Source organism: Rhyacophila brunnea, unplaced genomic scaffold (genome assembly GCF_057557595.1).
Source record: "Rhyacophila brunnea isolate RB1 unplaced genomic scaffold, BYU_Rbru_1.0 scaffold_12, whole genome shotgun sequence".
NCBI classification, from domain to species: Eukaryota; Metazoa; Arthropoda; class Insecta; order Trichoptera; family Rhyacophilidae; genus Rhyacophila; species Rhyacophila brunnea.
In genome coordinates this window covers 11,001,983-11,019,080 of record NW_028232774.1, presented here as the reverse complement: position 1 = coordinate 11,019,080, position 17,098 = coordinate 11,001,983, and the positions used below count along the sequence as shown (strand labels likewise).

At 32.4% G+C, this 17,098-nt stretch overlaps 1 protein-coding gene across 5 annotated transcripts in view; it reads left to right on the top strand.

Annotated features, from left to right (window-relative positions):
• MED25 (Mediator complex subunit 25) overlaps window positions 1–17,098 on the top strand; it is a 62,217-nt gene that overhangs the window by 33,012 nt on the left and 12,107 nt on the right. For 3 of the 5 annotated variants that reach the window (XM_085960765.1, XM_085960764.1, XM_085960763.1), the window contains 4 exons: window positions 4,755–4,880; window positions 6,411–6,545; window positions 7,889–8,087; window positions 8,859–8,944. In XM_085960765.1, coding sequence (XP_085816891.1) covers window positions 4,755–4,880; window positions 6,411–6,545; window positions 7,889–8,087; window positions 8,859–8,944 — 546 coding nt within the window. Of the gene's footprint in view, window positions 1–970; window positions 1,079–4,754; window positions 4,881–6,410; window positions 6,546–7,888; window positions 8,088–8,858; window positions 8,945–17,098 lie in introns of all 5 variants that reach the window. The other 2 variants (XM_085960762.1, XM_085960761.1) reach the window with 1 other exon arrangement.

The following is a 17,098-nucleotide window of genomic DNA, read 5'->3' as shown; positions in this document are numbered from 1 at the left end:
AAATTCCTCGTCTGCAGAAAGATGCTAGAAAAAGTCTGAACATATTATAGGACGACTTCTATATTATGGCTGACACTATGGCATTTATAAATTATTCTAAGAGTATTGCATCTTCTGTATAAAGGGACATCTCATATGCTTACTAATAGCCACTATCGTTATTTTACCATTCATATATTATGTGTTATCTTTTGATTTTGAATTTAACCTGTTATTTTGATATGCCCTTATTCTGGTCATCTATGTGTGTGATTTCGCTGATAATGTGTGTGTTAATGTGGTGTCAGGTTTATGTAAAAAAGACCACAAGCATACATTCAACACCACTGCTGTCCGCTTGTTATAAAAATGAACAATTTACAAATGTTATCTTGTAGAGAATTGCTTGAAACTCATAATATAATATCGTAAGTTACTGCTAAAAGTTGGTAAGTGTCAAAATCATGTTATAATGTCATTGCTATTTGAAAGTTATGCCCTCTGAAATCAGACATAATGCTAATTTCTATATACACACATAATCCGTTGTTAACTCTAAATACCTAAATTATCGACTTACGAATTTTTGGCAGCAACCCCATGACATATTGTATTATTAATTTATCAATATACATGGAATGATAATTTTTTTCTCACTTAAAACACAACCAGAAATACAACTTAATATACGTGAAAGATCTTTCTTTCACATTTTGTACATAGTGCGACTTCTATATTCTGGCCGGCACGTCACCGGGGAACTAAAGTCCTCCTCATGCTTTTTCAAACGATTTTTTCCCAAAACATAATTGACATGTAACGATGCTTCCTACAAGGCAATGTTGTCCTCAAGATAGAGATGTATTATAAAATATTATCGAACATTTTTAATTTTCTAAAAATGACAAAACTGCAAATTGGTAGGTACATTGTTCGTTTGCCTGTGGTCTTCATGTGTGATATATATCGGGTATGTGTGGTAAATGTCCAGGGTAACATAATGATGTCGCAGCCGAACCCGATGGGCATGGGAGGCGGGCAGCTGACCCAGCCGGGACCTCCGCAACTTCAGGCTAACCTCCCCCAACAGATGCCTCCCGTAAGTATTTTATTGCACCGCTTCTTATGCATAACACGATGGCTTAATCTTGGTTTATGCCCGATGACGACATGAATATTATGCCGTAATGTAATTAATATAAACATTTGACAGAACAAGCCAACCATTTACATTGCATGTTGTTGCTTGCGAGTCATTATAACGTTGTATTAGAGGTGAACTAACCTGTTCCACATTTGTAAATATTAGAAAAAGGGAATTGCATATACAGTACAGTCTCACTAATCCGACGTTTCTGAGGTCCAGTATGTTCAGTTATCCAAGACTATTTGAGCTGGGGCGATCTAAGTGATGTGGCTAGTGATTGTGACTTACGACACACACACCGTTTCATCTGCGCCGCCATTAAATAAAGTACAAAATATATTATGTACTTCACATTTTATGTTTTTATGTAGTTTCTAGTTTCCATACATTCCAGTAATCTGGCAACATTAGGGTGCCAGATTAATGAGATTCTACCGTACTTACGAAACCTACTTAATAATGTTCACAAATCAAATAGTATAATTAAAAATTTGTACCGGCATGACTTCGAAAAGAGACCTACTGATGGCGCTGCCCATTGACTGGACCCCGCTCTATGTAGACGGATTAATATTTAACCCTATGTTGACTCCATAATTTTTATCTCACAGTCTTACAGCTAGTCAGCTTAGTCTGATTAGCTCTGACCCTTTTGATCACACAGGTCCTCTATTTTGAAACTAAGCACCTTACACTATTGAGTTTCTTTTTTAGTGTAAACCATGGTTATCTAGTTGTCAAATGTGATACCTACCTGAACTAATTCTTTGGCAAGTTCATCTGGTTATTTGGTCAAGCGAGTCATATAACCTTGTTAATCTATTTTTGTGTACCGTTTAAAGTATTCTCCGTTATTGTTGATTGATCTCTGTGAACTCTGAATAAATACTAAAACCGGAAGTTTTTATATGTTATAAATAAATCATATAAATTGGCATAAAATCATATATTTCGGAGACCCATCCAGTAATGTTTCATAATACTTACTGGGTGTGATAGAAAAAACGTTTTATATCAAATCAATACTCGTCACTATAAATATTCCGAAATTATTTCATGATAATAATAATAAAAACATATCACTACTGTACGACAACATTATTTAGGCGACAACAGGAAGTCGCCCTTGTCGCGCATAGAATATTTCTCAGTGTTGTCATTTTTTGAGAAAACAAATCCCGCGAAATTAGGTTTTTTATTTATATCAATCAGTAAGTTCTCAGCAAATAATTAATTTAGGAGTCCAATTATTGTTCGATAAGTATCAATAGAAAAATTATTTTAAATAATTTCACCTCTTAATTATTACTATTATATTAGGATAATTAATACAGCGTAATTATTGAATTTGGTAGGAAATATATCATTGAACTCACATTAACTGATAATATTGCTGCAGGTATTTATTAATTAAATAATTAGGAGAACACAAATTATGACTAAATAAGTAGAAGTGAAAGATATAACATATTCAATATTATTTTGATGACCCAATCACATTTTTTTATAATTTACAAATGATGTCTTTTATATCGTATTTTAGTAAAATTGTTGTCGAAACACATACCTGCTGTGAAAATAATTTTCTATAAATTAAATTATATCCACCTAACATTATAAATTTTAAAACAATATGTACCCACTTATCGGTTTAAAAATACAAGGACAATTAGTTAACTAACCGTAAATACAAATAAGATTAAAATAATTGATAACGTCATAAGGTCATCAACACAACTTTTAAAAGTACATTTCCAAGGACACGACATTAAAAATTGATTAAACCAATCATCATGTGAGGTATTCTACACCAGACATATTGGTTTCATCATCACTCGATACTAATTCACTTTCACTACTGCTGTCAAAATCGACAGTAAAAACTAAACTTTGGTCACTCATAGTCTCACAACATCTATCTTTTACCATATAATCCTCTTTCAAATGTATTGTGTGTTCACATTGTTTTTTTCAATCGTCCGGTGTTATCGTTCCAAAAGCATCTTCTGTTAGCCTCTGCGTGTCAGCTGTTCGGCAATCAACATTATTACTTGCAATTCTTCTTTTCACAAGTGACCAGATAAATTCTATTGGATTAAGATCACAGGAGTATGGTGGTAGACGAACTACTGTTGAGCCTTTTTCTTTAATCAGCTCGTCGAATAAATACTTTGGTGGTGGTTATTTCTATCAATTATTTCTTTTCATTGAGTTTTAACCATATTTTCTTCGAATATAATATTATTGTCTTTCAGCCATTCTTGCATAACGCTTTTTTTATTGGCCATAGTTGGCGGTTTATTTATTTTAATGCTATGGTAAGGGGCAATATCCATAACTATTATAGAATTTGTGGGAATGTTCTCCACGCAACTATGCCGTGTCTCTATATGATAACATTTCTTTTAGAAAGGCTTTTTTTAAATTAAAACCCTAGCTTATGCAACCGTCGCCGTAAAAATTCTTTGCTTCCTTGAAAATCCATGCACTCTACTAAGGAAACCAGTAAGTTTTGCAGCGTCGGAACTTGTTTGTGGACAGTATAAAACTCCTGCACTTTTTGACGTATGGTACATAAGTCCATACTGTCCAATGCAATCTTATTTTTTCCAGGCGTTAACGATTTTTGAAGAGGAGGCACTCGCTGTAGTCATTTCTTTCATGACTCTAGAAACTGTCCTTGGAATATTCTTGTAAATTATTGATACACTACGTATAAATATCTAGATAATTTTAAGCATTTTTGTAAATTTTACATCTCCGTAATAATTGATTTAATGCCAATAATGTTTATTCTTGAAAATATTCTTCTTGCCAATTTATTATCACACTGCCAGTGTACTTAAATGATCATTTATACTTAATTATTATATGTCAAAAATATTAATAAAATAGATTACAATACACACAACTATATAATATACAAACAGAATTCCCAGTTTTTGGGGAAATGTTTCTAGTATTACAACACTGAATTTTGACATACCTGACAATGACAGCAACCCGTGATATGGTATTGTATAGGCTCGCCTTTTAAATGGGACTCTTTTTCTTCTTCACAATAAATTAAAAGTTTACTAATAATAATTCGAACATGACTTCGTATTGTTTTAGACATCTTTTGAATATAAAAAGCTTCAAATTACGTAAATTGATAGATGCGTCCAATACGACTGTCAAAAATGTAATGAATAATTTGGGGGCGTTCCTTTTTTGAAACCGGAAGTTCGATTAGCTGTTTGTAGTTCACAGTTTTGCCACGTAGCCAAGATGAAGTTGCCGGACAATAGGGTAACTTAGTATGTATTTATTTGTTTTCTTATTCATACTTAAGTAAAAATTGATGTAGGTACTTATTTTAAAATAAAAAAATGGCCATATTAAAATTTCACATTTCCATCAATCTGGTATAGGGATTGACCACTAATCCTGAAATACCGGATTTGAAAAATCTATCTGGGATTGCAATCAATGAGTGAAAAAGTAATTTTTCTGTGTAAATGATAACATCAAAAAACTCTAAATCCTGCATTACCTCTCTTTGCTTCCCCCAGTAATTACATGTAAAGACATTGTTCCCTTGTGGTAGTTTGATGATTGTATTATCTTCTTTGTGTTATGTTAATAGGGCATGCAGGGAGCGGGGGCCGGTAGGGGTTCAGGCGCACCGAACACCGCCAGTCAACAACAGCAGAGGCCGCAGTTTGACCATCTGGAGGCGGCCAGGCAGCAAAATCTGGAGAAGATCATGCAGGTTGACTACAAACATACATTTACTGGGATGATGGTTCAAAAAATATTTTTTTTCTGCAAAGAAGGCGGTTTTAAAAAATATGAATCACTGTTTATTTGACCACATATCGATACCCTAGTTCAGTACCCACCCATATTGTCCTTGAGCGTGGAGCGAATGGTTAACAACTGTTATTCGTAAAAAATCTGTTAATACAACCTCCACTTGGAGGCCCATTTTATACTGTGCTTAGGATCAAACAGTAATTTACTTACTTATATATTGTCACCTCAATATCACAACTAGATAACTCGATTTTCACTGTTTTTGAGATAGTTATTGAATATGCTATCTCAAATTTTCTTCTTCTTCTTCTCTACAAAATGATAAAACTAGGTAAGTCAGAAGTTAATGGGAACTGTATTAATTATGAGTTTGAAAATATTAGATAATAAAACCATAAATGCATTAAATAAATAAATTACAGTATAACCCCTATTTTACGTTTTAAGGGACTGAAAAAAAACCTAATTGGAGGGAAAATGTAAAAGGGGGGTATTGAAAAAAGAACATTTAAATTTTATGTTTCTAAAAAAATAACATTTTATTAAAAAACAACATTCAATTTAAATTTTTATTGAAATTTTTTATTAAAAAAATCATGTATATTATGTAGTTTGTTGCATTTTTGTTATGTAATTCTCTTTCAAGACTATATAAACATTTAAAAGTGTCATCTTGAATATCAGCAAAGCTGTAAAGTAGGTTTTTAAAGTTTAAAAGTTTAAAAGCAATATGAAATAAATAAACCTCGAACTTGTAACTTGTAAGACTAATGACAGAATAATGACAGACGGAGTGTATACAAAACACAAACACGATGCCAAAAGAAAAGATGGCGACCAATCGACCAATCACCTTGTTATGCGCCGAACTCGGACCAATCACAGCGTCGCTCGCCGACCAATCACCGTGCGCCGTTCAAAAGACACAGAGTTTTCCCTCCAAACACCTTACGCTGTTCGAATGTCACGACCCAATCATTGTCAAGCGCGCGTAACTCGCATATTTTGAATATTTCCGACGTAAATCGCGGGAAAGAAAAATGTAAATTCGGGTATTAAATGTACTGAAATACATCGGGACTGAAAAAAATACACGCAATTGCCGGGAAAACGTGAATTCCGGGCACGTAAAAACGAGGTTATACTGTAGTATATCTACAATATTTTTTCACACAATTGAACATTATTTAATTGTTCCAAATTAGACAAGCTCAATTTTTATTTTATATAATGATTATAGCCTAGATTTGTGTTAATCAAGTGATGTTTAAATTTCATTTTCTCAACAATGACCAAATCAGAGTTATCTAGTTGTAGCATTGAGGTGACGAAATGGAAACAATTGAAATTTCAAGGTTTTAAGTAACTATCCAATTTGTGTTATTTACGCACTAGGTAAAGTGTTGATACTAGGACGTTTTTTATCAGCAATAGATTGAGTACGCAGTGACGAAAATATGTAATTGTTTGGATTGTTTTTGTTTAGCTTCAACAAACTTTGGAGGCGGCTCAACAACAAGAGGCTCAGTACAAGATAATGTCTCAGATGAGCAACGTGCCCCAGATCAAGAATAGCCTGCATGTTGCGCAACAGCAAGAAAATCAATTCAAACAGATGGAGGTTTGTACGATGATATTTCATACCCATTTCCCAGGAAGATCTTCTCATATTGTGAATGGCTGTATACGAACTGTTCAAAAGTATGGTCATAAATAAAATTATTAAATACATGAAAACTCATCAGAAAAAATCTTGGAAAAAATAAGACACCCGGCTGGACTTGAGCCCGCATCCACTGGATTCACGCCAATGTGCTTTAACAATTGAGTCACGTGTGTCCTATCTATAAATTAATTAGCAGCATACATCTGAACCGCTTAAGAAATTGTGTTAATTTTTGGCAATCAGCTTTTATGGTTTAAATCCAGGTACATACCAATAAATGGTAGTTACCTTAATTGTTAACCGACATCAAAAACTATCAAAATTTTAGTTATTACGTATATAAGTAATAACATTTTTAGAAAGCCATCAGAATCAGTCTAAAAAATCCTAGAAGAAATTTTCAGCCGAGTGGAATTCAAACACATCTTTTACTTTACTCATCCGGATGAGTGTTTTTAATCAATTAAGCTACCGATCCATCTGTTATTCTTGCGAATAATTACTTTGATGTTTCAGATTCCACCCACCAAGAAATTGCTATCATACCTATTTATAATTTTAATCAACATACCTAATAAATAGCATTTAGTATAATCAAAATTTTATTTTTATCCTTGCAATTGCTAATAAAAATCTGAGATAACGTAATAAGTTATTATGTCTCATATAATAGTTCTCAGATTCTTTTCCGTCCAAGAATTTATCAAAGATTTTTCTAATGGTTGTGTTTTTGGTGTTTTTCAAGTTTTATACTTTTATCATGTTAACATTTTCTGACACAGTATAAATGTTTTTATTCCTAAGTTGACATGCAAGCGCATCTGTGGGACAATCAGAAATGCAAAAAATATTCAAAATCAATAAACGGTATGCAAATTAACCAGTTCTATGCCTTCAGCGAGTTTTCTCGCTCTATGAGGTCTTGTTTGACAGGCCGCACATACAAATTTCGTTTTTAAAAATTATCTCATCCGACTTTAAACTCAAATTACTAGCCACTGTCGATTTATTTGCATAATCTAAAAATTAAATACACATTGACATCTGTTTGAATAATTATGAAATACTAAGCCACAAATTATCAGTACTACAGCGATTGTGGCAAGAGCTTCGCTCTACATTCAAACTGTGTTGTTAAAAATCTGCGGCCTGTCAGATACTGCCGTAGTAATATCGTTAGGCATAGAAAAGGTTAATTAATCTCTTACAAACAAAAACTTGTAAAACTAGACTGCTTAGTGTATTCAAACGAAATTGATAGATTCTATGATGTATTGAGTAATAATTTCTATTGACAGGACCAAAGAAAACAGCTTCAACTACAGCAGATGGCGCGAAGTGGAGGGGTACCCAACCAGGCTGGAGGTCCGATGGGACAAAGCCCCGGGCTCATGGGGCAGGGTCCCGGGGGGCCCATGGGACCAAATGTGGACATGGGACAGGGTCCTGGGCAAGGGCAGGGGCCTGCTCAACTGCCACAGCAGTCTGGCCCTGCAGGTTTGTCAAAAATGCGTTATATTTCTTAATATAAAATTTAAAACTAAAATTAATCATAATTTATATCTCAAAAATAACAAACATACTACATTACTATGTTTATAACATATATTAAAATCTGAATTCTCAAGGTTTGAAAAGATGTTTTTGATGGAAATTGAATCAGTTTCATTGAACCAGTTTTGTCTTATGGTATCTATGACATGGTAAATGTAAGATCTATTTTTTTTTAAAAAGTGTCAATAGTTTTACTTAACAAAATGTGAGTTCACCCCTGCCACTAAAGTTGTGACTATATTGAGATACATGTCGCATACTGTCATGCTGTCATGGCGACAAATTTAGTCTATGGTTTCGTTATTTTGCAGAATATTTTGAACGAACACAATCTCTGTAAATTCAATGATGGAGTAACATAGTAACGAGAAAAATTAGTAATTTTGCGTATCTTTGTGAGCTTAGCCTGGATAAACTGTAAACTTTGTTAGAAAAACATATATGTCATTATTATACCTTGTCTTTTCTCATCTTGGAAATTAACATTGAATGACTACATAAAATATATTTATACCGTAAAAGAGTATTGTTGTAAACGTCGCCGTGTTAAAATTTAAAATAAAGCCATATTTGGTACATCAGATTCCATGGTTATAGCTCTTTTTCAAATTATTATTTTGTTAACACACGCATTATTTGTTCAATTTTCATCAAAACACTTTGTAAAATAAATTTACTTGAAATGGTTGTTTTGAATGATATACTATGAAACAGGTGGTCCAATGGGAGGAGCGGCGGGCAACCGGATGATGCGACCCGTGATGGCCAGCAACCCCGGACTCCGTCATTTGCTGCAGCAGGTAATCCATTCAAAACGCACTCCACACTATCCACTATTGATTCACCAATAAATCAAAACTATTATCATTGCCATGGAAGAATCCATCTTTTAACCACATTGTAATACGCATTTTTAGTACAGTGTGAGTAAAATTTCACATCCGTATGTGATATAATGAAATTTGTACAAGCAGTCCTGGATGTTTTTGAGTAGGGTCATTTTATTCTTCAGAGGCAGTGTCCATTACTAAGTCAATGGCAGTAGAACACTAGCTACAGACCTACAAACTTTTCTAAAGAATGGATGGGGGAGCCACTGTTGAAAACTACCCAATCAAGACTCGCAACTGGGCATAATCTGACATTCGAATGACGTTATCAAAATGGCGTCCATATAGTTCGTAGTTTCATTTTTGACCGTTCTTTAGATAAGTTTGTAGGACTATGCGAACAATACTGACCAGAAAATCATGGCTGTATGTTCGCAAGGAGAGAATTGTATGAAAATGACAGTCATTGTTTATGAACTTGACTTCAATCCGTATTCCATATTTTCTTCACTCTTTGAAATAAAATTTCTCAATTCAATTAACAGTAAAATTAAATCATTTTTTGTGGAATTTCTTGATGAAATGATGATTGAATTATTTTTGTATCTTAGGTTTGCTTATTACAAAATTTACCTTGTTTGATTGTGAGTGTTTTTTTTAACCGAGGTTGCTAAGACAAAAGGGTTAACTTAAGTATAATTTGACACAAAATTGGATTTACGGTGTTAAGATTGTTTGGAATGTTATCTCCAGTGTCTCAAAACTACGTCACATCAAAAGTTATTCTATACAACCGAGAAAACTGATAAAATTCTAATTTCAAATTACTCTCGTGTAAAGTTGCAAATTCTCATTTAATAATTGCCCTTTTGGCTTAGCATTCTCGACAATTTCTAAAAAATATTCAATTAAAAACAATTGCACGTGTGCATCCATGCATCTCCATACTAAACCAAACATGATAAAGATAAATTAAACCAAAAACTAGTTATATTTTTTTTTCTATTTCCAATAAAATAGTTGCCATGAAGGTTTGAAATATTTACTATTTTACTTTTTATTTATAAAGTTTAGATGAAGCACTATTAATTAATTCGCCTAGTATTTTCTTGTCTATGGTTTCTCAATTCTACACCACCTGGTTATCGCCGGCTATAGCCACCAGCTAGATCACAAACGATTCACGGCTATTTTGGGTATTTGGGATAGCTCATTGCAAAGACCATTCATTTTTGAGAAATATTGTGGTAAGGTAACTGTTAGGTATACGAATGCAGATGTCACTTTAATAAATGTGTATGTTTAAAAAAATGTACGATCTGGCATCTCTGGTCTGAATTTAACTCATTTATCAACCTGACTTTTTTTTGACATCACATTTCTTCGAACAGTGTTCGCATTCATACATTTTACATATATGTTGCCAGATTATACCTTGTGAATGGCTTATGCAACGGGAACATCAAGGAAGGTATGAAAAGGAAGAACACATTACAGTTCAAATACCAAAAATGAAAATCTATATGTCGATGGGTTAATGCACAGATGTTGTATGTTTTAAGAAAATATAATTTGAAGGAATCGAATAAATTGAAAATTTAAGAAGAATAGGATATATTATTATCTAATACAACGAGACAATATCTTGGATAATTTATATGGATATACAATATTTTTGCTTGATAAAGATATGATGCACGGTTGTCAATTTCGGTAAAATCTGTACATACACTATCTCAGTTATTAACCCATCAGTATGATCTTTTGAGTCCTTTCCAGTATTGATATCCGATATAAATGATAGATTAACGAGATAAATGTCGCCGACGAAAACCAACAGTGAATCTTTTAATGTTAAATTGAATTTTTTGTGTTTATTCTTTCTATAGCAAGTGAGGGCCAGGGGGCGGCCGCCGGCACCGGGCACTCTAAGGCCTCCCAATCAGCATATGTAATATTTAACATTATTGCCCGTGAACAGTGTAGCCAACTGCTAAAGTACAAATATTCATGGAATTTTGTCAGCATTCCTGCCAAATCGACATCAGATTCCGTCGTAATAACCTATTGTATATTATATTTTGTAAGGCAACATTTTGCCAATAGACTTAATCATACATTCCCTATTTACTGAACACATTTTAGACAACAAATATTTCAGAAACGCAGGATTGATTGACTGACGTTATGCATTCACATATCAAGTGACGCTTTCACACCTTGAGATTATTAGCTTTAAAATGTTTTTTTCTTCTTAAGGGGGGACATGCTCACCCGCGCGTTAACATCATTTTACTCCCTACTTCAATTATAGTTTGTCAATTTATGGCTACGGCCGTATGTTGTAGCTTAACCATTGGGGAATGCCAAAAGAAATGGCGTATTTCAGAAAAACACTACCTTATTCTTAGGTCAATAATTATTATAAAGCAATCATTATTCATAGGATGTTAATCACACTTGAATGGTCAAAGACATAGCTTATAATTAGTATCTTTAGAATTATCTTCAAATGTGTTAATCTTGCCCATTTTTTGAATAATAAAATGCCTAATTCTTGTCAAATTTGGGATCACAGAGATTATCAATATAATTTTTTATCGTAAATATTTCACTATAATAATGTCGACATAAATTATACTGATGGTTTTATAAATGCGTTTAAAAATTAATAAATGTAAAAAATCTTATCACCACTGCACATTTATGTACTGAAATATGACTATATTCTAAAACATTAGAACGAGAGGTTTAAAAGAATACTATTTTATGTAATAAAAATACTTTATGAAGTCATGAAATGTTTAAAATAAATATAAAGGATAATAAGGCTTCAAAATTATGTAAATATATTATCTAGAACGTTTAAGGTATGTCCAGGATCATGCTTTGAAAATAGAACAAAAGCTCCATTTTGACCCACGCTGAGCACGTCCGCCCTTAAGTAACATATGTACTATTTTTTTTCTTACATGAAGAAAATAAAGCAATAAGTGTCAAAAAATTTTAATTTTATAATACCCGCTAAAAGCTCCAATGTGCCACAAAGTATTTTTTTAAACCCTATTTCTTTCTTCGACACTGCTTTATTTATTTCAGGTACCTATCTATTTAAAGTGTTCAAAACAGTAATGTCATTCGTTACTGCCTTTTTTAGCCATGTTGTTTGATTTATGTATGCAGTGTCTTTTAATTTATTATTGGATATGCTTATGCAATAATTTTTAAATTGGCCAAAAAATTTTCCCTAAAATTGAAATCTACCAAATTAAACCATAATAGACATTGTACGTATAAATGGTAGATAAACCAAACAGCACTTATCTGATTATAACATGTTAATTGACAGACCACTGTTCAGATCTTTTTGTTAGGTAACAGTAAAAATAAAAATTACCTTTCCCCGATAATATTAGTAGACATAGTATGTAGTTAGCCAGTAGCGAAAGGTGGAGGTAGGCTGTTAAGATCCGCCATTAATAGTGCATATTAAGCTTTGTTAGTCATACATATTTGTTTTCATTGAAATAAGACTACAATTTACAGATGGTATTGGGTAGTTTTTTAAATTCAATTAAACCCTGCGAGAGCCAAACCATAATAATCAAGAAACACTCGTCTATCTATAAAATATCTAAAATTATGTAATTAAATCATACATAACTTTGGATATTGTATAGATAGAATAATATTTTCGCGGCATAAGTGTTGGACTATCACGCCGTGGGTCTCAGGTTCGAATCCTGGGTCTGGCAAGTACACATATTGTTTTTCAATTTGTGTGTGAGTCAGGGTATGGACCTAATAGGTTGAGCAAGTGGCTGACATCCATTTCTCGTAAAAAAACAAAATCTGTTAATACAAACCTCTACTCTGTGGAGGCCCATATGATCCTATTAGGATCGGACATGGTCGGAAAAAAAAAAAAAAATTATAGCTTGGTTTCGGCAGGGCTTCATGAATTTAAAAAAATGAACCAACAATATGTATAATAAGTATTCTTAATCCAACGAAAACAAATAAGTATGAATGAAAAAGTGTTGCACAATTTTGTCATATCGCCCAAAGTATACCAAAACTATTATGGTTTGATTTAGGCAAGGTTTAATTGATTTTTAAAAACTAACCAACACCATCTGTAAAATGTAGTCTTAGGCGTAAAACCCACTTAACGGAGCGAGTGGGGCTCTCGCGCAAAATTTCACAAGTGGCGTGTAAATCATCGAAAATACAACGTAATCAAATACGCCAGCGCACACTGGATTTGACGACGCTTTGTGCCCGCCTGCCCCATGAGTCACCGTTGTGTGGCTTTTCAGCCGGACGAATTAACGAAAATACAACGTAGTCCATTCATTGAACACGGCAAGCAAAATCACGCTCCTCGAAGCGTCGTTGATAGACGAGCGAAAAGCCATTATTTAAGAACAGCGAACTCTTTGTTTAGTTATTGCGTGTCCGATATTAATTACAAGCCCCGAGAAATTTAATAATATTTTTATTGCTTTGTTATGAGAGACGCTGATAATAATAATTATTTTGTGCTCCTTGAGCCCCTTATTACATAGGTGAAGGGTAATGCGCGGGTGGGAGGGGGCCTACTCAATAGTGAGCGCACCAAACGCTTTTTTGGTGGGCTTTATGCCGTACTTCAATAAAAACAAATACGTATGACTAACAAAGCTTAATGTGCACTATTTATGGTGGATCTTAACAGCCTACCACCACCCTTCGCTACTGTAGTTAGCAATAGCCAGGCACTTTATTGCAAGAAAACATTATATTTATTTAAGGTGAAGTGACTAGTGACATTTAATGACATAATAACGGAACATGCAATTAAAAACAGTTTTCCTACTGCATTACCTTTAAAAATATTTTTTAGTAACATTCGTATCTAAAAATAATACGTCACAATGCACACAAAAATTTGTCTCTAAACTCGTCTCGTGAACTATGGTATTAGTTTGAAAGGTAACACATGCTCTGTAAAATAATATGAGCTCCCATGTGTGGTAAAGGCGACTTATTGAACTACAAACAAGCAGCATTCATGCTGTGTGCTTAGAAATACGTTGCTTGCAATATCAGATGTATTTTCAACCAAAAATGTTGCATTCACGATGTATGTGGCGGTAAATTAAGTTACACGTGTTTTGTGAATGCCAACAAAATCATATCAACAAATTCGGCGTGTTGCAGTCAAGATGAGTTTGTATGTGCGACCCGGCTAAAAACAAAATGAAACATTAATTCAAAGATAATTTTTTTTATTTTATTATTTAAATACACTATTAATTTTATTGAATGATAGTTCATTTATCTTTTGTTATCGTGTACCAAGGATTTTTAATCACAATAATTTTGTTTAAAATCATGGTTTTGCTTAGAAATGAAAATGTTTTATTATATTGAAATCCTCCATATTTATGTATAATCATGCTTTGCTATTTTGGCAATGATATTTTTCATTAGGATAGTTGATTATAATCTTTGTTTTATAAAGCAATTTATATTATTTCCTCAAGTTATGTTGTATCAAAGATAATTAATTAGTAAATGAATACTGCAAAAACTAATAGTGCCATGTGCCATTTATTCAAAAATTGATTCCACCTAAAATATGTAAGGTGTCAAAGCCTCGAGATGTATATATTTATCTCTGTTTGACTAGAGTTGTGGTAAGACTCGCAAGATACCGCTAGTGGTATGTACACAACAAAAAATGTGTCTGGCACTTAGCTCAATTAGTTTTTTCAGACTTCAAACTGTAACTGACTGCATGTCTACTAATTCTATCACTAGATGTCACTATTACTACTACAACACTCCACCTTAAGTAGATAGGACAGTTAAAATATGTCCGGAATATCGTTTCCTCGATCATTCATGATGTCCTCTGTGTTTGTTTAGATTTTAAGCAATGGACCGTGGATACAACCAATTGCGGCCAGATAATGTCAACTGAAATAATTTTATATAAATGCATGTTTTTACTTGCCAGTGCCGAGAGAATGTTGTCATGCTTTATAGATTTTTACATTTTAAAATGGTATTAAAATAAGCATCACGAAGACTAATAAATTAAATAAATTCATAGAATATAGAGTTTATTCTGAGAAATGTAAGGACACAGTACAGTTGACTTTAGATTTAAGTATATTCCCTGGATAGTCAATTTTCGAATTCAATTGAAATTGAATTGAGAATTGAATTGAAAATATTGAAAACATTTCATTGCATGTACAGATTACAGTAGCGACAACAGAAAATGTGTCTGTCACCCGTAAAAATATAATACTAATAGTGAATAACTTAGCACTTCTCAGTAGGGAGGACTGTCACAATTAAATTTTAAATGAATTGTTCATAGTAATGCGAAAACGATTATAAGATAAATGTTTTTATCCATATTATAAAAACAAATGGTTAATTGAAAGTCAATTGTATTTTGGTATTTTTCTAACAAGAGTATCTTCATTTGTTTGAAGATAATTTAACGATTTTATTCACACTTAATAAAATTTAAAACACAAACTAATACTTACGCACTTGTTATAACACATTAAAATTTTATTGCGTTATATACTAACCATACTAATTACAATATTATATTATTATGAATTCAGATACTTTCAAATACTATATTATGAATAAAAGTATTTTACTAAAAATGTAATAGGTATTGCATTATAAAAAATATTTTAGTAATTTTATTAATACTACAGGATTATTTGTGGAACATTTTTAATACAGTACCATAATTCATAAACCTATTTTTATAAACTACCAATGCTGTGAATATTTATCTAATGTTATCAGTCCAAATCTAAGATAAATTAGATACTGAGACTGGGTATTTAAAATACTTCTAAAAACAACCCCTCTATTGACAAATTGCTTGTGGAATTTGCGATAATGACATTCCATACAAAATAATGAATGACAAAAAAACACATATGACATAATTATTCGTTGCTTTGTCGCATCCAATTATATAACAAACGCATTACATACTAATACCGCCTTACTAACTATAAATACTTCAGAATACTAATTAAATTTGAATTCCCAAAATACCACCGAATAACCATCTTGAAATACCTACGCTATCTGCCATCTTTGTGCTCACTGAAGACCAGAAGGTAGAATGCATGCTTCTAGCTCAATGGGTCATTGGTTGTAATCTCCTTACTAGGTCAGATTCACTATTTTTTTTTTACAATTAACGTCTACAAGATTATCAACTTTACAGTTGTATTAAATTTACCTAAATTTAACAGATAGATAACTTTTGTTGTTGATATTTACAATTTGTTTTTTGTAATAGGGCTAGAGTTTTTTTATGTACATACGACCGTGCGAATCATTGACAATGTATTCCTGCAAAATATAAATGTCACATCGGACATATTGTCAAGAGTTTTTGCTCTACTATGGAGTGGAAAATGGAAATATGAATTGATCTTTTTATTTTGCAAGGAATGAAGTTTTGCTATAGATTGTTTTAATATATTCTTCAGATACTAGTTCGATACTGTTTATCATATTATTATTATTATTGTATTTAGTTAGCATCCATTTTGTGGAATTCAATTAATTTTGTTCAGAAGTATTTTTGTATATAGATTCTTTTATTTTCTTTACCTCCTCTAACATAACCTAACCCTAGATTTAAGTTTGACAACCTGCCGCATATATTTATCCACAACATTTTATTTCACGCCTTGAATATATTTTCACATTTGTAAATATAACCGATGATAGTTTGTATTATTTACCTGCTTTGTTTGCAATATTTCTTTGCCCGAATGTCTAACCAATTCTGTATGTTTTGTAAAAACAAAAATAATAAAAAATTATACAAATAACACTGCTTTTTTTCATTCTTTTGCTTTGTATGCCTGCCAGTCTGTATTATATTATACATAGTGTAAATAATAACTAGCTAGTATTCATTTTATGCCTAATAACAACTATTACATTTCACATTACCCGTATGCAAAAATATAACCAAGTCGCATTTGAAATATTTAAAATTCTTTGAAACAGCCACATGTACTTAAAATATTTATTATTTGTAATAAATAAAGGTATGTATTTTAGTACCTATAGACCTACCAG